Source organism: Carettochelys insculpta, chromosome 1 (genome assembly GCF_033958435.1).
Source record: "Carettochelys insculpta isolate YL-2023 chromosome 1, ASM3395843v1, whole genome shotgun sequence".
Lineage (NCBI taxonomy): Eukaryota > Metazoa > Chordata > Testudines > Carettochelyidae > Carettochelys > Carettochelys insculpta.
Window position 1 is genome coordinate 306,820,831 of NC_134137.1, and position 22,077 is coordinate 306,842,907.

The following is a 22,077-nucleotide window of genomic DNA, read 5'->3' on the forward strand; positions in this document are numbered from 1 at the left end:
CAGCGGCAATGAATACCAGAAATTAATTGGTGATCCAAAGGGGGTCAATTTAGAAGCATACAGAGAAGCAGGGATCAGCACACTTTTTTATATTGGGCCCCACTTTTTGTCCCTGCAATTGGCAGGGTCCCTTCTGCAACCTGCCCAGTGCCCCAGAAGCAAGCGTCAGTCTTCCATAAGTTATGCACCATGCTCCACTGGCAATGGCAGGGGGGGTGAGGAGGGGAGCCGGCAGAGGCCACAGTGGGGGAGGCTGATTGCACTGTGCCCCCCAATTATGAAATTTTATGCCCCCGCCTAGAACAGAAGCTGAGGCATTTGTAGATGAATTATTTTCCCAGCCTTCCGATGGTTCAGCTTAAGCAGAAGTTCATTTTTTCTTACCCTTGAAAGCATTTTTCTTAAATTGTTCATCCTGAAGGGGAATAAACTGCTGGCCCTGCCTAGTAAATTTCCTTACACAGTGCTTTAGCAAGAAGTTGTTAAAAGGCCCATCCTTACATTTACTTTTGTAACTTTACTAAACTTCTCATTTACATCAGGACGTGGTCTTGCCTCTTTTTTTAAAAAAACACCACCACCACCACCACCACCACAAACCCCACAGTTTTATACCTGGAGTGAGTTTTGAAGTTGAATATTTAGCTTTTGAGATTGTGCATAATTTGCAGGAGTCAAAAAATGTAGCTAATCATTTCCAATACTCATATTGCCTAATTAGGTCTTCCATTACTAGTAAGGACTAAACATGACGGAAAATAAGTTCCTTGTCGATTTTCATTAAAATTCATTATGTCAAAAAAACACAGAAGCTACTGCACATTAGATATTTACATGGACAAAGTGTGGTCTTTCTCACTCCATTATTTTATTTAGTAAAACAGAATAGGAGATTTGCTTCAAAACTCAGACAGCCTGCTGTATCTTTTCAGAATCTACCCAGTTAGATCTTATTTATTAGAAAAGGTATGTTGCTACTTTCTTATACAACCGTTAATCCAACTTTTTAAGTCAGTGGTTACACATTTTCTTCTATCCATTTGTAGTTCCCTTTTATGCTTGGCTTTGAAAGTCATAGATAGGGAGTAAGCACCTATGACACAGAAAGAATGTCTGTGGAGAACATACCATGATCCAACAGGCTAAAAGCCTATTTTCTGACTGACTGCTGCTGCCTGCCAATAACTGAAGAGAGGATACAATGTAGTGTTCCATACTACAGGATATCTTTTTATGATAAGCAATATTTTTAGGTTAAGTGATTACTACATATATGGTCACTTTAAAATTAATAGTTGAAGAGATGCCACGCAAAGTAGCCACATGTGAGTTTGCAAGAGTTGAGGCTGAAAATATAACACATCCACGGTTAACTATACAGGTAATTAGTTATTACTAGAACTAGTATAACTAGACTATAGACATGCAAGCAAATGTGTGCGCCTAGCTGCTTGGGTTCAAAGCATGGAGGAAGTCACATGGAGTTTGGGATGAGTTTTCATTCAAGAGCACCTAGAATGCAGCAATAGCTTCAACTGTTGTGAACTTATGTTGCACTTGCAAATGTCTTGGCCCCCCCTCAAGTGAACCCCTAAGGCTATGTCTACATTAGACATAAAGTTGACTGCAGATACACAATTTTAGCTACGCCAATTGCGTAGCTAAAAGTCAATGTGTCTGTGCTTGGCTAACTTATCCGTCTTTACAGGGGAAGGTCAATGGGAGAATTTCTCTCTTCAATCTCCCATATTCCTTGCATTTCGTGAGGAGTATAGGGTCAGCTGCAACCCCTAAGAGCTCAATTTTACATGTTCAAATTAGAGGCGTGAAATTGAACCCTGGAAGATTAACCCTGAGCAGATCAATCTTCCGCAGTAGCATAAATGTAGCCTAAGACAAATTTATTGTGAAATGCTAGGTTAACTGACTTATACCACATGCAATATATTATAATCACAAATATTGGTCTGGGTTCTCCAGTCTGTTCACCCACCTAGGATTCTGCCTAAAAATGGCCACTGGAGAATCCCACAACTCGCATACACAAACACTAGAAACAGTTTGTATTATCAGTTGAGTCTGTGTACTAGAGTTGTGCCAACTGCCACTATGCTAGCATACAGCATGTGTTGGTAAATGGCAGAGGTGTTGCAGAATAAAGCTCCATTACTGCAGATATCTACTAGTACATGGTCCCTTGGGATATGCTGCAATGAAAGACTGGTTGGCACAGAGTCTCCGAGCCCAGGTTAGCTGACAGGCTTGCACAGCTCAAGCTTCAGAACTAAAAACAGCAAAGTAGATGTTTAGGCTCAGTCTGGACAGAGCCTGTTCTCTGAGATCCTCCTCAAGGGAGGGCGGCATTGAGGATTCTCAGAACCCATGTTCCAGCCTGAACCCAAACAACCACACCACCATTTTATAGCCCTGCAGCCTGAGCCCAATTCCACTAACACAAGCCAGACATGGCAGTACATGGGTCTTTTACTGCAGTGCAGACACAGGAATGTTTGCCAGTGGCATAAACTGGAGCAGCTACTAGGCTCCTCTAACTAATGTTGAGCCACAGAAATGAACCTGATTCCCTGATAGCTCCACTGCGTCCCTTCCATCAAATAAAACTTCATCATAAGGGAGAACTGAGATAATTATTTTGCTACAGCTAATATCCTGTAGTTATGGAACATTCTGACTGCCTTGCAAAATGATGGCAAATTGGAGCCTCTGTCCTCTTTCCAGAAAACAGCAAACATCCCATACCTCAAACCACCCCAAAACTTCTAACAATGTTAAATTTTCAATCACAGTCTTCCAATTTTATACTTACAAACACATGCTCCCACAAAAACTGACATGCACATTTCTGAGTGCACACAAGTGCTTTTTTGTTTTTTGCATATAAATATTCACAGGTATTTTCGCAGGTACAGAATTATAGGTTATGGGCCACTCTTGCTGAAAAATGGATCTCACATTTAAACAATATTAATTGTATAGTTTGCTCATCATGACCCCACACCACATTCTAGCAATTATCTAACCTCTAGTTCAAATCAAGGCTCCTAGATTTTACAACTGTGTCTGTATTACATCACTTATAATAAAAGATTCAAGCATTAAAAGTTTACCTTGATATTTTGGGCATCAACGTTAGCTCCAGCTTCTAGCAAAAGACTAATGACTGTTGTGTTTCCTGCTAGCACTGCCCAGTGTAGTGCTGTATTTTTGTGGTATTTGTCCCCAAGGTTAATGGAAACATTAAAAGTGAGCAGCAATCGAGTTGGATCCACACTAGAAAAGTAAAAGCTTGGTTAGATCTATGAAGAATTAAAAATCATAATGTGCTTTCTTTGTGAATTTGGTCTACTTAAGCATCGTTGTGTATCAACTCAGATAAGAGTAACCATAATACTTGGGTTTTTTTTTAAAGTAGTAAGAACTAATGGCCATTTCTGTTCCCACTGAAATAAAACTACTTTTGAATCCAAAGAAAATCTGCACAGGGCTATAAATTAGTCAATCATTCAAACTTTTTTTTTCTCTAAACAGTAGTAGAGCACATATTTCCATATAAATTCTGATTTTCTCACACATCACAGAAAAGTTGTCAGTATCATGACAAGCATGTAACACCATGCAAATGTCTGTGTATCTAATCTGTAACATGAAGGTATCAAACTTTTCTCACCCTACATCATACAGCTCTTTCAGAAGGAGAAGGAGAGATGGGCGAGAGGAAAACACAGTACTATTGTTAGACAATGTCCTATCTTTTTCACTAATAGTCATAAATCAGACTAATTACAGTATATTTGATGGCACTGTGAGAATAATTTAGCTAGCTAAAAAGATATAGTGACTTGTATGTCCTTTTGATTTTATATTGTTTGACTAAGACAAAGTGCTTTGAACAGGTCTGTATTATGAGTTTATTACCTATGTGTTCTGTACGCTGCCCACATTAAAGGTGTCATTCCATTTTGATCCATCATATCTACATCCTGATAAAAAGAAAACCATTAGTCAGACAAGTAAAAAAAGTTAAAGTTTCAGTATAATATAGGAATACAGCATTTGCCATGGTGGATCATACACCCATCATTTAAGTCTGGCATCTAATGTTCTGTGCAGACACTGCAGGATTGTCCACATACCCCATAGTTAGAACTCCAGTGGCATGAACTGCAATGTTCATCAGTGTTGTGCTGGAACTGCCCCATATAAATTCTGGTAGTGAAAACTAAAATACCCAAGTTTGCACTACATTGCACTGTTCTGGAAGGACTTACATTAATACAAACCAGGTACTATTTAATTCACACCAGCAGTGTCCATGTGGTTGTGTTAAAGCATAATTCTTTGGTTGACATGGCAGTCCACACCCCCTACAGTCAGTACTGCAGTCCAGTACAGACACTACCCAACTGATGCTTTTCTCCTCTATGCATCGCATAAATAAGATAATGCCTTTACATTTAAGATTTGATGACAACTGCAGGAAGCTTAAAATATATTAAAACATAGAAGTACATGATTTTGTACTTACAACACCAGGACTTATAACCATAAAAGTCAGTAGTGAATTAACCTTCTCCTCTCTAGACTTATCAACTAATGCTGTGGAATATTGGCATAAGTAATATTATACTTAATCAAAATTAGCGAGTACATAAAAAAGCAATATTGCAGTATGGCACATTTGATTATGTTTTAACTGGGAGAAAAATCCTTGCACATAATTTTAATATGACAGTTCTACATAACATTTTAGCTGGATGACATTAAGGAGGCAACAAAGTAGTGACAATGTTAGCCAATACTTATCATTCTGAGAACCTAAGTGTAAAGAATTTTTTTTTGCAGACAAACACTAAATGGATAGTCAGAACATGTTTTCATTCTTTTTCATTTTTATATGTTAGACTTTTTCTGAATGCTTAAAATACCTTATTTTCCCCTTTCTTTTTTGTTTTTAATATCTTTATTGGTAACAAAAGGATGATATATCCAACAAAAAAAACTTCTTTAAACAAATCAGATAGGTGTACATAGGCCCACACACATTACCCCTTGAATGTATATTATAGTTTCTATTTCATGTAAATTAAAATAAGCTATTTGTTTAAAATAATCACTGACTTTTTATATCTGGCTGTCACTTTTCTTTTAAATAGTTTAAGTTTCGCAGCCATTTATTTACTTGATCCCCAGCCTGACCCCTGTAACATCTCTGGTTTTGTAACATCACTGAACAGGTTTTGAGCCACTGAGGATATTTGATATTGTAACTAATTTTCCTTCAACCCTTGAATGTGATCTTCCTTAAAGGTATTACAATTGCACCATTAGAAATGTGATATTCAAACAACCACATTTCCTCTATCAAGTAACGGTGACAGAAGGTATTGAATTTCACCAACATGACTAGTGGCTCCTAAGTAAACCTTGGCAATGTTAATGCTTTGCATTTTTATACTTATAATAATTATCAGCTATGCATTATTCTGCAAAGAGTGTATATCTCAGTTTGCATATCGACAAGGCATTATAAAAGGGTGTGATGGACATGACTGGTAGCCCTGTAGAGAAAGGCTGCACTATATCCACAATCTGTGCAGCTTCTCCTGGATAAGCATTACCTCCAATAATCCTCTTAGCAAGTCCTTTCAGCTCATCCACAGAAGCTGTGGAAGGGGCTTAACCACTTTGTCTGGACAGAGTGAGCTGACTAGAGTTGATATACTACTGGAGAGCAGTGATCTCCATAGTATTCCTCCTCACCCTCCAGAAGCTGAAATTAATATTAAAGTGGAACCTGAGATGACTAGAAATTGTTCTTGGCAAGAGGATCCTGGCTCTGAAGGCTGCAGACAAAGCCAACTTCCTAGAGTAGGGTTCACCCTCCCAGAGAGATGAGTATAGCCTCTGTTGTTAGGGATAAGAAGGTTTAATAATCAGTGAGCTGCAGTTGGGGTCTGCTCAATGGGTCTATCAGACCAAGAGTTAGGAGTACAAACATTACGTAAGGTCCCTTTTCCCCATGCACATACCCACTCGCCTGCCAAGTACTCCTTGAATTGCATCTTATACAGATTAGGACTGGGGGCAAGACATACAGCACTGCCTCCAGGGGTATATAAAGGTGATTTGGTACTTTCCAAGTTTTTGATGATTTTTCAACAATTTATAAGCAACCTTTGAAAAACTCCACCATAGGGGTTCCATGCGAGCCCCAAGCCTGCATAAGGAGATGGGCTGCTCAGATGAACATTAATGCACTTATTGTAAAGCAACAATACAAATGAAATCTGATGACAGTACAACAAACTAAGAAGCCAGCTTGGTCGTCACCTGGATAAACAAGGTCCGCAATACCAAACCAGAGACCATTTGGCTGCCAAAAGAAAATTAACAGTGTATGTGTTATTTTTAATGAGAACACGGAAGGTCACAACGCTATCAGTGACTGGAAAGTTAGGGCTGCTTCAAAAGGAGATGGAGAGATATTGATGAGATGTACTTTGACTGGCAAAGATGTGTTGGATGGCATCAGGAGAGATGTGAAATTGGGAAGTCACTTGGTCAGGTAACGAAACAAAGCGTCAGGCAGGAGTTGGATTCGTTCTTAGCAAAAGAGTGAAAGGGCATTGTTAAGATACAAACCAGTGAGTGCGAGAATGAGTGTAGTGAGATTAGAAGCGAACCCATTCAACATGTCAGTCGTTCAGGTGTGTACACCCACGTCGACAGCATGGAAGACGAGATTAAGCCATTCTATAAAGACTTAGCAAAGACACTGGAGGAGATACCAAAGACAGATCATTGGAGGATATTGGAAAGCGAATATCGGAACAGTTAACAAAGGCTGGGAGAGAGTCATGGGAAGGTTTGTATTTGTAGAAAGAAACCAATGAGGAAAGAAACTCCTACAGTTTGCTATGGAGCACAAGATGGTGATCTGTTACACGAGATTCTAACAAAAGCACGGTAGGAAGTGGACTTGACAACTGAACGACAGGAAGTTCAAGAGCAGAATAGATATGATTTTGATAAGAAGATAGGTAACCTCAGTACAGCAGTGCTGAGCTTTTCACAGAGAGCATACGGACTCTGACCACAGTCTAGTGATCGCAAACATCAAGATGAAACTTGAGAAAGTATAAGACACAGTTTAAGAAATGAAGAGATGTGCCAAGGATAGTATGCAATAGTATACAAAACAGTGAGGAAGAAATAGGGAATGCATACACAGCAGTGCTTGAAGAGAAGATTAGAAATGCGAGCACAGAGGAACACCCAGATAAGAGAGTCAAAGGGATAGCCTGAGATAGAAGAGGTAACTGAGAAGACTGTTCTGGAAGAAGAGAAAAATCAATAAGAAGTGGATTACACAGGAGACATTGAAGTCGGTCCAAAAGAAGAGAGTGTTGAGATCATAAGGGATGTTTCAGAGAGGGAGAAACAGTAATATAGAGTGACATGCAATGAGGTAAGAAAAGCAGCCAGAAAGGATAAGACAACACGCTTAGAGGAGCAGTGTAAAGATATAGAGAGGTATTATGGTGAGTAAGAGATCAAGGAGGTGAATAAGACAATGAGGAATATTAACAGGAAGTGGCAACCAAAGCAAATGGCGATCAAAAATGAGAATGATGCGGTGCTCATGGACAAGGACAATGGGTGAGATGTTGCACCAATCTGTATAAAGCACAGTTGGACACGAGTATCTCAGTGAGACTGACTGAAGAACTGAAAGAGATATCATCGCCGAGCATTGAGAGAGAGAGACTGATATTTTTGAAGGAGGAAGTAGAAAGAACAGTGAAATGACTGAAGAACAACAAGAGCCTTGGAAATGGTAAGATCATGGAAAAGACAGTCAAATACAGCAGACAAAGCATGATTCAAGAAATACACTGACTAGCTACGTCTACACTGGGACGCTACATTGAAATAGCTTATTTCGATGAATAGCGTCTACACATCCTCCAGGGCTGGTGCCATCGACGTTCAATGTCGACATTGGGCAGCACTACATCAAAGTAGGCGCTGCAGGGGAGAGTCTACACACCAAAGCAGCCCAAATCGAAATAAGGGTGCCAGGAACAGCTGCAGACAGGGTCACAGGGCAGACTAGCACTTCCAGGGCAACAACAAGCGGCTCCCTTAAAGGGCCCCTCCCAGACACACACAGCCTGCACAGCACGCGGTCTGCAGAGCCACAAGCCCGCACGCCCCGTGTAAGCAGCATGGACCCCCAGCAGCAGCAGCAGCAGCCAGAGGCCCCCACACCCGCCCCTGGAGGACCAGTGGCTGCCCTGCTCAGTGCTATGCAGGAGGCAGCTGACCATCTTTTATTTGTGGAAGAGGAGCTGCCCCCAGGAGATGAGGAAGCAGCCCCAGACCTTGCTGCCCTCCCAGCGCGCGCCCCTCCACCCCCCACCACACACGCCACTGGCTGTGGAGATACCCCACGAGCATGGACTGGTGGGAGCAGCTGGGGCTCAGTGAGTGGGACAACGACCGCTGGCTCCGGAACTTCTGGATGAGCCGACAGACATTCCTGGAGCTCTGCCAGTGGCTCACCCCTGCCTTACGGCACCAGGACACCCCCATGCGACGTGCCCTGACAGTAGAGAAATGGGTCGGCATCGCTGTCTGGAAGCTGGCCACTCCAGACAGCTACCGATCTGTAGGGCAGCAGTTCGGCGTGGGCAAGGCCACCGCCGGAACTGTCCTCATGGAGGTAAGAGGACCCAGGGGGAGGGAGGGAGCCCTGTGGGGAAGGGTAGAAGCCCTGTGGGGACGGGGGAGAAGCCCTGTGGGGAGGGCCGGACACACCCTGCACACCCCTCACCGGTGCTCTCTCATGTCCTTCCCCTGCAGGTCGTCCGCGCAATCAATGCCCTGCTCCTCCACAGGCTCATGTGGCTTGGGGACCCGGATGCTGCCATCACGGCGTTTGCCAGCCTGGGCTTCCCAAATAGCTTTGGGGCTCTGGATGGGACCCATATCCCCATCCGTGCCCCAGAGCACAGCGGAGGACGCTTCCTCAATAGGAAGAGATACCATTCCGTGGTCCTCCAGGCCTTGGTGGACAGCCAGGGCCGCCTCTTGGACATTTATGTCAGCTGGCCTGGCAGCACCCACGACGCCCGGGTGTTCAGAAATTCGGGCCTGTGCTGCCGGCTGGAGGTGGGGACCTACACCCCCCAGCGGGAGATCCCTGTGGGGGACACCACCATGCCCTCTGCGTCGTCGCAGGCGCAGCGTACCTCCTCCGGCCCTGGCTAATGCACCCCTACACGGGCCACGTCACAGCCAGCCAGGAGCGGTTCAACACACGCTTGAATCATGCATGCCAGGTGGTCGAGCGCACTTTCGGCCGCCTCAAAGGGCGCTGGAGGTGTCTCCTCACCCACCTGGATGCAGGCCTCACTAACATCCCCCAGGCTGTGGACGCGTGCAGCACACTCCACAAGCTGGTGGAGAGCAAGGGAGAGGCCTTCTTCCAGGGCTGGGCTCTGGAGGCTGGCAGGGCTGACGCCCAGCCACCCGCTGCCCCCAGTCGCCAGGTCAACCCTGAGGGGATCTGGGTCTGGGAGGCCCTGCAGGCCCATTTTGACTAGGCTGCGGGGTGAACGCTAGGAGGGCCAGCTGCTGGTGAGCCACCCACTGCACCCTCCCACCCTCCACAACACTCCCTACCCCCACACCCACACCACAGAGCACCCGAGAGCACCCCCCCCCCACTTTTCTTTGAAATAAATGGAAATGTTTTTTGAAACAAAACAGTGCAACATTATTATTAACAGAAGGAAGGGGGGAACTATGTACATGAGGGGGCAGAACAAAAACTATTTACAAACATGGGGGGAATATGTACAAAGGGGGAGGGGGGCAACGTCCTCGGCCCCGCACCCTATTGTCCAGCACCTGGTGTTGGGGGGCGTGACCCATGTCTCGGCCGGAGCCCTGGTCGAGGCTGGGAGAACCGGCAAATAGGGCCGGCCTGTGTCTGCAGGCTCATGGTCCCCCTTGGCAGCAGACCCCAGGGTGGCAGACGGTGGAGGAACGGCAGGTGGAGTGGCAGGCGGCGCGGCAGGCAGAGCGGCGGGGGGGCCAGGTGCTGCGCAATCTGTTGGAATGTGCACATGAGGGGCCCCCCAAGCCTCCTGGTGCCAGGCCAGCGCTCGCTCCTGGAGCTCTAGCCGCCGCCCCTGCACCCACAGGCGCTGCTCCGACACCTCCAGCTGACGCCGGAGGGTCGCGAGCAGCTGGGGGTCTGTGGCCCGCAGGTGGCTCCTCCTTTGTCGGCCTTGTCCTGGGGCTGGTCTGTGCTCCGCCAAGGGGCTGGCCTGCTGGGATGGCCCTGGTGGGCTCTCCGGGACCACGGACACCTCGCCAGCGCTCTCCGGGCCCTCCGATGGTGCAGCTGCGGAACACAGGGGGTAAGAAGAGTGGAGACAGATGTTAGTGTGGGCCCTGACCCATGGCCCTTGTCCCCCCACCCCTCTGCTGCTGGTTCCCCATTGCCATCCCCCGGAGATGCTGCTGCTGCTGATGGGTGTCCCCGCCGCCCCATGGGGGACCCTAGGTTCTGCTCCCCCCATCCCCAGGGATGGGGCATGGCGCTGTCCTGCTGGGGGGCAAGGGCTGATGCACTCTTCTGAGGGACATGCCACTGCTGTCCTTGGGGCCATGGTCATCTGGGCTTGTGGAGGGCCCTGGTCATGTCTCTTCTCCCCGCCCCTTAACGCCGGGGGTGTGCACCGGGGGGGTACATACCTGACAGTCCACTCCCACGTTCGGGGGACACCCATTGGGCGGATGCTCTGCTGGAGCTGCGGGACGGGAGGGTGATGTGGAGCCCCCTGTCGCTGGAGTACTCCCCCTCCTCCTCCTCCGGCATCCCAGGGGTGGGCTCCTGGGGGGGCCCCTGGGGTGCAGGGCTTGCCTCCGGGGCGGACTCCATCTCCGGGCCTGCTGGGGCTTGTCGGCCGATGTGTCAAGAGTGGCCGGGGGGGAGGAGGTGTACCGGGGGGCCCAGGATGGACCTGAGCTCCCTCTAAAAGCGGCAAGTGGCGGGGGCGGCCCCAGATCGGCTGGCCGCGTCCCGGGCCCGGGCGTAACCCTGCCGCAGCTCCTTCACCTTACTCCTGACATGGGGGCTGGCGGGTGGCCATCGCAGCGGGGGTGGTGGATTGGGACTGCAGGGAGGCGTGCAGGCGGGCCGCGTGTCAGTGCTGCCGCCTGCACGCGCTCTCAGCTTCCTGCACAGGAACACAGGGGGCGGGGAGCATTAAGGGGCTGCTGCACGTGGCAACCATAGAGCTCAGGGGCTGGAGAGAGCGTCTCTCAACCCCTCAGCTGATGGCTGCCATGGAGGACCCCGCTATTTCGATGTTGCGGAACGTGCATCATCTACACTTGCCCTACTTCGACATTCAACGTCGAAGTAGGGTACTATTCCCATCTCCTCATGAGGATAGCGACTTTGATGTCTCACCGCCTTATGTCGATTTCAACTTCGAAATAGCACTCGACATGTGTAGACGTGGCAGGCGCTATTTCGAAGTTGGCACAGCTACTTCAAAATAGCCGGCTAATGTAGACGCGGCTACTATGTAACATAGCGTGGAAAGAAGGGAAGGCACCTAAGGAATGGACAGGATCCATGCTAGTGACAATACGCAAGAAAGGAAGCACACTGGAGTGCAAGAACTACAGAATAATTGCTCTAATGAGTCACCTAGGCAAGGTGCTGATGATGATATTGACAGAAAGACTGGGATCACAAATAGAAGAACATCTAGTGTATGAGCAAGCAGAATTCAGGAAAGATCGAAGTACCATACAGCAGATATTGGCACTAACATTGATAGAGGAGAAAACTCGAAAGAACAAACACATCTACAATTGTGTGTCATCAATTTTCCAAAGGCATTTCACAGGATAGATCAGAAAGTGACTTGGCAGATGTTGGAGTTGTACGGAGTGGATAGCAGACTGACACGGCTGTTGAAAGATATCAACAATAATGCAGAGGAAGCGGTGAGAACGTGTGGAGTGTTGGAAAGTTGGTTTAAAACAAGAAGAGGCACAAAACAAGGAGATCTGATACTGTTGAGTATCTTCATCATGCACCTTGAGAGTGCGATGGACAAGATTAAGGAAGAGATAAAAGGGGTAGCGATGCACGGGGTGAGAATTAACAACTTGACATTCATGGTTAATATAACTATTGAGAAAGTTGAAGAGAAATTAGCAAAAATGCTGCAGGTGTTAAATGAGGAGGGGAAGCAGTATGGACTGATTATGAACATCAATAAAACAAAGAAAATTGCATTTGGAGATAAGGAAACAGGGAGGAAGATCGGTGTAGATGGGATTGAACTAGAGAACACAGAGAAGTTCGTGCATCTGGGAAACAACATGATGTGTGATCTAGATTGTACAAAGGAAACAGTGACCAGAAGAGCAAAAGGAAGAGCAAGTTTGAAGGTGATGGATAAGAGCTGGAAAAGCAAAGCAATTAGCTTTGGAATGAAGTTTAGCCTCTTGAAAACATGTATATTCAACAGCATGTTGTACAGATGTGAGATATGGGTGATAATGAAAGATTCAAAGAGGACAGAGGCATTGGAGAGGAGCTGTTATAGAAAGATCCTGAGAACAGGATGGATGAAGAAGGTCACCAATGAGGAGTTACATAGGAAGATAAGGCCAAAAGAGAACGTACTACGGAAACTAAGCCACTCCGCACTGGAGAGGGTAAGAAGGAAGGAAACAGTGAGGGAGGTATTAGATGCCAATGGCGCTGTTGTTGTTGATGAATCTTTTTAATTGGTTAGTACCACTTCATATAAACCAGCTAAACAAGTAGAGAGCAGGCAGGGTGTACTGGTTGGTTTAAACCATTTTAAGTTCTCTATTTGATTGACCTGTAGAAAGAAGCTGTTTATCTATGACAACCTAAACTAGTTTGTAGATTCTCATGCTTTCAGATGGTTAGTGATAGGTGTTATGGAGAGAGACTGAGCGCTAGCCTGGGTAGAGAAAGGTCCACATTCACAAGTAACAGCACAAGGATCCTCTCTTGGAAACAGCAACTGTAAGTTTTATTCCCTAAGAGTGCCATAAAGAGCCATGTGGGAGCCAAAAGCTAACACAGAGTGAGCTGAGTGGCATTAAGGTTTAATCCTGCTAACTCTAACACAAATAAGTAACTTCCTGCATGAGTATTCCCATTAAACTCGCTCATAGGGGCTAATCAAATTCAAAAAGTTACTTATGTTCATTTATAGGGTGGATGCCTTCAAGTTCAATGGCAGAATATTTTCATAAAGGCTGTGTCTACATGGGAGCCCACCGTCAAAAGAGCAAAAACAAAATTCAAAAATCAATATACCGTCTTTCGAAAGAACACGACCACAAGGCAAAGGCGGATCACAGTTCTGACCCACTCTTTCGAAGACCCTGTCCTATTATTTCGAAGGAGAGTGCTCACACGTGTACAAGGGCTCTTTCGAAAGTAGGGAGACGGAGATACCGCGGATGGGGTCGCATGGCCACCAAGCCCTTCCGGGGCCCGGGGCCAGTCGCCACCTTAAAGGGCCCCCCTTCACCTCCCCAGCTCTGCACTAGCCGAGGCCTGCTGAGCTGCCAGGAGCAACGCAGGACCCCACCGCAGTAGCACCATGGCCGACAACACCCTGCTCCTCGCACTGGATGCAGACATCATGGGCACTGTTGCTCACGTTGTCTGCATGGTCGCCGCAGCCACTGCCCTCCTCCTTGGGAGACAGAACAGCCCCCCTGAGGACACAGAGCATGCCCAGCCTGCACCCCGCCCCCTTGCACCTGTGGAGCCACCCAAGCAGCACGGACTGGTGGGAGCTGCTGGTTCTGGGGCAATGGGATGTCGTCACCTGGCTCCGGAACTTTCACATGAGCCAGGACACCCTCCAGGAGCTGTGTCACTGGCTGGCACCTGCATTGAGGCATCAGGACACCACCATGCGGCCTGCGCTCCCCCTTGAGAAGCGAGTTGCCACTGCGGTGTAGAAACTGGCCAACCTAGACTCTTACCGCTCAGTGGGTCACCAGTTTGGGGTGGGCAAGGCCACTGTCGGAGCAGTGCTCATGGAGGTAAGCCAGGCCCGGGGCACACTCCCACCACGGGAAGGGGGCCCATGGACACAGGGACCCCTCGGGGGTCGCTGGCTGTAGGGGGAAGGAGAGGGTCGCCAGCTGGGAACACACTGCCACACCCTCACGAGAGTGCACGGCCTCCCTTCCTGCAGGTTGTCCGTGCCCTGAACGCCATGCTTCTGCACCAAGTCGTCTGCGTCGGGGATCTGGACTCCATTGTCGAGGGTTTCTCCTCGTTGGGGTTCCCAAACTGCTTAGGTGCCCTAGACAGGACACACATCCCCATCTGCACCCCACCACACAGCGCCAGCCACTATATCAACCGGAAGGGCTACCACTCAGTGGTCCTCCAGGCCTGGTGGACCACAAAGGCTGGTTTGTGGACATCTATGTGGGCTGGTCAGGACGAACCCACGATGCCAGGGTCTTCCGCAATTCTGGCCTGCGCTGGTGTATGGAGGCCGGCACCTTCATCCCCCAGCGGGAAATGCCAGTTAGGGACACCACCATGCCGCTATGCATAGTTGCGGATGCGGCATACCTCCTACTGCCGTGGCTGATGCGGCCCTATACTGGCCAGCTCGACCCCTGCAGGGAGGCCTTCAACGCCCACCACAACTAGGCCCAGCACATGGTCGAGTGGGCCTTTGGGTGCCTCAAGGGGCAGTGGCGGTGCCTTCTTGCCCGCCTCGAGGTGTGGATGCACGATGTCGCACAAGTGGTGGGCGCCTGCTGCGTCCTCCACAACATTGTGGAGGTCAAGGGGGATGCCTACATCCAGGGGTGGGCAGCTGAGGCCAAAATGGGGTTCGAGCAGCCGGCTGCTGTCGCCAGCCGCCAGGCGAACTGCGATGGTGTCAAGATCCAGGAGGCCCTTCATGCATGTCTCGCCCCGGGGCCGCACTGAGAACCTCAATGCCCACACCTCCCCCTCCCCCCATACATCCACCCCCCCACCACATGCACCGCCACCACCACCGTGCCTCACCTCCCTCCCATGGGACCACGGGACACGGGTGGTGGTGCACAATATAAACCTTTAATCAATAATAAACTGTAAAAAACTGTGGTGTAAAAGTTCAACAACTATGCACACTATGTGTGGGGGGGTATGGGGCAGGGGCTAGAACTGGGAGAGGGACTGAACTCGGGAGGGGGCCAGACTTGGGAGGGTCACTCGGGCAAGGGGGTTGTGGGCTGAGAGCCATGCCAGCCCCGAGATCCCCTTCCCCCCCGGGAGCGGGTGCCACGGCAGGGCCGGGACTGGGCAGGGAGCACCAAAAGGTACGGGCGTGGTGGAACGGCAGGGGGGGCATCTGTGCTAAGTGGGGTGGAGGACTCTGTGGGGTGGGCAGGAGACCCTGGGTGGGACCTTTCGGGGGGGGGGGGGGGGGGGCCTTAGGCAGCTGGCGGCGGGTGCGGAGGGCCAGGAGCCGGGCCACTTTGCCCATGTGCTCCTGCAAAGTCCCATGGATGGCATCCAGGCGGGACATGAGCCTGTCCCAGGCCTCCCTCCGCCATGCCAGGTCGGACTCCTCCAGCCAGAGCCGGTGCTCCATAAGCTCCACCTGGTGGAGGTTGGCGGGGTCATCCACCAGGCGCCGCTGTGACCTCCGGCTGCGCACCCTGCGTAACGCTGCTGCTGAGGATGCCCGACCCTTTTCGATGCCTCCGGGGAGCTCTCGGAGACCACCGATGCCAATGGACTGCATGGACCCTCACTTGCTGCACCTGCAAGGGGTGATGGATAGCATGTCAATCTCCAAGCAGGACCTCGTCCCCATTCCCCCTGGGACCCTGTAGCCCTGGAGCCCCGCCTCCCCCGACCCTCCCAGGGCCTGGCCATGGTGGACATGGCACCCCTGTGGCATCAAGTGCACACGGGCTTCCCCCCTGGGTGGAACCATCCCCGGGTGTGGGCTGCCCAATGGGACGCCCACTGGCCAACTGGGTGCCTGGAACTGTCCACGGTGCTGGGTGGTGCTGGCAGGTGCAGAGGGTGTGTTCCAGGCTGTGGCTGGCCAGGGTGTGTGGCCCTGGGCCTCCAGGCTTGTGCCCAGGCCGCTGTCAGGGGTGCCACCCCTGCCCTGCCCACAGGGGTGCTGGCCCCGCTGTGCACTTACTAGGGGGACCTTGAGGATCTCCGGGGACGACCGGCTCCCCGGGGCCCAGCTGGATGACCGCGAGGGGATGTCGATGACGAGGTCGCCCTCCTCGCTGAACCAGTCCTGGGTGGTGTCTGCCCCCTGGCTCAGGCTGGCTGGTCCTGGCTCCTGCAGCTCCTCCGGCTCAGACTGGTCTGCCGAGCTGTCCAGGACCGCTTTTGTAGGGGAGCTGTCCCGGGGCCCCAGGATGCTATGGAGCTCCCTATAACACGGGCAGATAGAGGGGCCTGCCCCTGAGTGTGCGGCCTTGTCCTGGACCCGGGCATAGCCCTGCCAGAGCTCTAGCTTTGCTCCGGACTTGCTCCAGGGTCCCCTCCGGGTGGCCTTGGCTGGTCAGTTCCCAGGCAAGGTGGGCGAAGACAGCGGCATTCCTCTGCTTTACCCCATCTCCCGGAATACCTCCTCTTCCCTCCAGAGGCCCAGGAGGTCGCTCAGTTCATGGTCCGTCCAGGAGGGGGCCCTTTTCTTTTTGTCAGGACAGACCCCTGGGAGCCCTGTGGGAGCTCTGAGGGGGGACCCTGGGGCTCGGGGGACTGCCAGGCACTGGCCATGTGCCTGTCTGTGTTGTCAGGTGCGGCTGAGAGGTCATGCTGCCTGAAGCTCGTGCATTTGCAGCTTGCCTCCTCTCAGCTTTCTGCCATGAGGTTTCTGGGTCCAAGCAGTTTTAAGAGTGGCCAGACGTGCAGGTCATAGAGCTCCACTTGGTGGGGCAGGGCATCTCCGCACTCGGACTGGGCGCCGTCGTGGAGGACTCCTCTTTCAAAAGAGCGGGCTGTGGCGCACGTACACGTGCCTTCTTTCGATGTGGTTTTTCCATGGGTGGTGCTTTTCCCATGTGGGATCGGGGTCCAGCTTTCGATGTCTGGGCTGCATTCCTTTGACTTCACATCGAAAGAGTGCATGGTACATGTAGACGCTCCCTTCACTCTTTCGAAAGAGGGCCAGTCTTTTCAAAATATTGTGCACGTGTAGACACACCCAAAATGTTTTATATCAGATTTACTTTTCCAACACATATAGGTGGGATTTTGTAACATTTTCCATTTTTTTAACTCTTTTACAAAATGTGAAATAGTATTTTAACTTCAATAACCATCACAAATATGTAAAAGCATACCTAAATGCATAATACTGCAATATTTACTGATTAAACTATTTAGTATATTGAGAACATATGCAGGCTCGAAATATTTTTCAACTGCATTTTCCTGGCTGTCATTCAATATAGGCAGAGTAATTAATCCATATTATGGATTCACTGTGTATGACTATAGGGGCATTGTGACGGTAAAAGTGACACAATTTTTAGGTCGCGTAGTAATAAGCTTTTATAAAGCTTGTGATTAGGAGAAATATTTCCATTATGTTTTTAATTCCAAAAGAAACAAAACACACCTGTGTACCAGCAGTTTCTTTTGAAAAAAATATTTTGTATATGTATTCCATGTATATATAAATAATCAAGAAACATTTCTCAAGAGCTTCTGCAACTAAAATGCAAAGCTTTTTTTAACTTATGTATACAAATTTGTATGTTGAAGGCAAATTTTTTTTAAACCAACAGCTTCTTTAAGCAATGGGACTTTGAAATTAAAAATAGTGTATATATTAATCACACACAAAAAAGCCTTGCCCCCCCAAAATCACAGTTTTACACACAATTCATTAACAAAATGCATAATTTGTGGAATATGCTGATTACACAGAATTATGTTATTCTTATTTCTAACAATTTCTGACTACATCATCTATGCTGTTTTAACAGACATTGAGCTAGTATATATGGTCAACATAGTATCTTACTGAACAGTCTAACAATTTTTTCTATTGGACTCCAAGAAATAGTTTAATGAAAGCTGAATACTGAAAATAATAGATCTGAAAAAGTATTTTAAAAACTCAAAAGAACACTATAAAACCATTTTCTGCTATTGTCAGTATAAACCAAACTCTCAGGAGGAAGTAAATATGAGGTAAGTGCACTTAGCAACATGAGACTGAAGATGCTACAGCACCATCTACTGTTCCATTTCAGCTACTTTAGTAAGGAGCCAATACAGTACAATACAGTCCCAATCATTCAAATTGCATGAGGAACAAGTTTTTTTCAAGATAAACCGGTGTGCAAATAACTGAGAAGGTAGAAGTCATCCAAAAGTGGAATATCCTCCCTTGCAACAAGCTGGAGTTTCATCCTCCTGCTCCTCCACAGAATCCTGACCAGAGTTCTCTACTTCTCCCTACTCAATCAATTCATTAACCTTGGGGCTGCAGAGGATTCCCTGAACTACCAACAGGCAGATTACATCCAGTCTCCGCTGGGATGCTGTTTTGACCACAAGGAGGGCAGCCTTCCATACACCTTATGCCCTTCAGAGATGAGCTGCTGCAGGGTGAGTGACAGCCAAAGGAGCCCTTTGCGCTCTTATGTCTTAGTCCTACCGACTCACTATCAACAGGAGTGCAAGGGGTTCCTTGTTCTTCTGCAGAAACCATTCAGCAGCAGGGTGGCTTCCCTCATGGCCAGGGACTCCACATCCTTGTGGCCCTGTTCAGGAGTCTCTGCTGTATTATCCAAACCTCCATGTTGCCTGAATCCTACCCTAGCAGGAGATACGTGGTGGACAAGGAAGGGATGCAAATAACACATAGATTTGGATAATAGAGTTTGGGATGAACAGGAGAAGACTATGTAAGTTTACAAGGCCAAAGCAGTCAGAACAACAATAATGAAGTGGAAACTCAGTTATGCCTCGACAATCACTGTCTACTGCATATCATTTACTTAGTATATAATGTTTTTAATCACACGATATGCTAATACATACAGCTATAGGATTGTTTGCACAAATACTCGAGTCTACAGTGAGATCTGCTAGTTTCACTAGATTTTGTTGTACAACTTGAAAGACCGTTTACTTTAAAAATCATTTATAAAAATTAAACATACGTTACCATTTATGTAAACTATAAATTGAAATCATCATAATATCCCCATATTGTATAATATAACCCGTGCTTTAGAGTAACTTTCAATTTCACATAACAATACACAATTGGGAGCACCTAGTAAAAAATAAGGTTTTTTTTATTTAAAAAAAGAGTTATGGACACCATACCCGAACAAGTGTTTAGTCATGTGTGCCAGTTAGCCTACAATTCACTTTGAAAACACTTTTGTTTAATACTGGCAAACTGGATGAGTTAATCTGAGAAGCAGATCTTTAATATATATGTATCGATACATACTAAAACAGGTTTATGGAGATTATTTCACTAATTTAATCCACAATATAATAACTTATAATATATATAATAATATAATATAATAATATTATATATGCCCTGTTCAACTTGTTCAACAATATAATAATGCCCTGTTCAACTTGTTCATCAATGATCTGGAAAATGAGGTAAGCAGTGAGGTGGCAAAGTTTGCAGATGACACCAAGTTGTTCAGGACAGTCAAAACCAAAAGGGATTGTGAAGAACTACAAAAAGATCTCAGCAAACTGAGTGATTGGGCAGCAAAATGGCAAATGAAATTTAATGTGGGTAAGTGTAAGGTAATGCATGTTGGAAAAAATAACCCAAATTACACGTACTACATGATGGGGTCAAATTTAGCTACGACAGATCAGGAAAGGGATCTTGGAGTTATAGTGGATAGTTCTCTGAAGACATCCACGCAGTGTGCAGCGGCAGTTAGTAAGGCAAATAGGATGTTAGGAATTATTAAAAAAGGGATCGATAATAAGACAAAAGATATCATACTTCCCCTATATAAAACTATGGTACGCCCACATCTCGAGTACTGCGTGCAGATGTGGTCTCCTCACCTCAAAAAAGATATATTGGCATTAGAAAAGGTTCAGAAAAGGGCGACTAAGATGATTAGGGGCTTGGAAAGGGTCCCATATGGGGAGAGGCTAGAGAGACTGGGACTTTTCAGTTTGGAAAAGAGGCGATTGAGGGGCGATATGATAGAGGTATATAAAATCATGAATGGTGTGGAGAAAGTGAATATAGAAAAATTATTTACCTTTTCCCATAATACAAGAACTAGGGGACACCAAATGAAATTGATGGGTAGTGGGTTCAAAACTAATAAAAGGAAATTTTTCTTCACACAGCGCACAGTCAACCTGTGGAACTCCTTGCCCGAGGCGGCTGTGAAGGCCAGGACTCTATTAGGGTTTAAAAAAGAGCTTGATAAATTTTTGCAGGTCAGGTCCATAAATGGCTATTAGCCAGGGATAAAGTATGGTGCCCTAGCCTTCATAACAAGGGCAGGAGATGGATGGCAGGAGATAAATCACTTGTCTTCTGTTCTCCTTCTCTGGGGCGCCTGGCATTGGCCACCGTCGGCAGATGGGATGCTGGGCTTGATGGACCTTTGGTCTGACCCAGTATGGCCATTCTTATGTTCTTATGTTCTTATGTAATTCTTTGTCTGGGTTGTACACCCATACGTGTACGGAGAGCTAAAAAACAAAAATGTTTAGTCTTGTGATGTCATCATGCTTCTTGTCTGCTGTTACTGTAAGGTTTCATTCATTGGGAGATTTGTGTTTGTGAACAATTAAAATATACTTAAATCACATTCAATGAATCGAGTACATAATACACAGGTATTTACACCTATTATACTAGTTATTACACACACAGGAGTAAAAGTCAAGTATTGCCCCAACAATTTACAGATGTTAGATGCTTCAGTTAAATGCAGTAGTCTAAAAGTACATACGATAATATTAAAGAGATATGGCAGTTTCCAAAACAGATCATTATGTTACCTAAACTATAGGCATAGTTTTTAATTGTTTTCTTACAAGTGAAATATTCTGCTTTGAAATCTATTCTTTACAATTTGCTATTTTACTTGAATTTACCTGTCCCTTTGCTATCAGGTAAGCAACAATAGATGTATGCCCGAACTGTGCAGCTAAGTGAATACAGCTGCATCCTTCCCCATCAATTAGTGACGGATCTGCACCGTACTTCATCAGTTGTACGACCATGGATAAGTGACCCTGTCTAAACATAACAGTGAACACAAACACATAGTTAACTATATAAATGTACGCGTACACACACACAGTTTATATATAGTGTAAAACAAATCTGGTAATATATTTGGATAGCAAAATGCTGAAGTCAAACATTTTTATTAAACTATATCACTGACCTAAAGCTTACGGCAACTTCTCCTTTGAAAATGGTGAGTACTATGCACTTGACTGTAAATATACAAGCAATCCAGGATGAAACTGATTAAATTTAAATTTATTTCATAAAATTGTCTATAAACAGTGTTTTGTTTTTTTTAACGTGGGAGAGGATGCAATGTATCCTTCTACTATGGGGAAAAAAGTACTGATTCAGGGCTGACACTTGCCCTGTAATATATTTAAAACATGTATAAAATCTTTTTTAAGGATAACAATTATAATTGTTCTCGCCATGTTTGTGATAAAGTACTAAATATGCACAGTTGTCAGTTTGTGCACAGCTGCGACATGACAAAATGGGCTTCCTCAATTCCTCAAAACGTGGCTTAGGTCAATTGGGCTACATCTACACATCAGTGTTATTTCAAAATAAGCCATTCCAGAAGAGCTACTCTGAAATAGCTTATTTTGAAATAACACAGCTACACACAAGAATCCATTTCAAAATAGTACCCAACTATTTCAAAATAGCATGTCCAGACATGTTGTGCCGATTTTGAAGTAGTACCATTGGACACCTTTACGGT

The 22,077-nt window shown here is 46.9% G+C and overlaps 1 protein-coding gene across 3 annotated transcripts in view; it reads right to left on the reverse strand.

The window, feature by feature from the left end:
• Positions 1–22,077, reverse strand: part of ZDHHC17 (zDHHC palmitoyltransferase 17) — a 173,980-nt gene that overhangs the window by 92,381 nt on the left and 59,522 nt on the right. For all 3 annotated transcript variants that reach the window (XR_012647983.1, XM_075012521.1, XM_075012505.1), the window contains exons 5-7: positions 21,212–21,356; positions 3,937–4,001; positions 3,129–3,291 (exon numbers count right to left, since the gene is read on the reverse strand). Coding sequence is in view for 2 of the 3 variants with exons in the window: in XM_075012521.1 (XP_074868622.1) it covers positions 3,129–3,291; positions 3,937–4,001; positions 21,212–21,356 (373 nt within the window). In the remaining variant the exon portion in view is untranslated. The remainder of the gene's footprint in view (positions 1–3,128; positions 3,292–3,936; positions 4,002–21,211; positions 21,357–22,077) is intronic.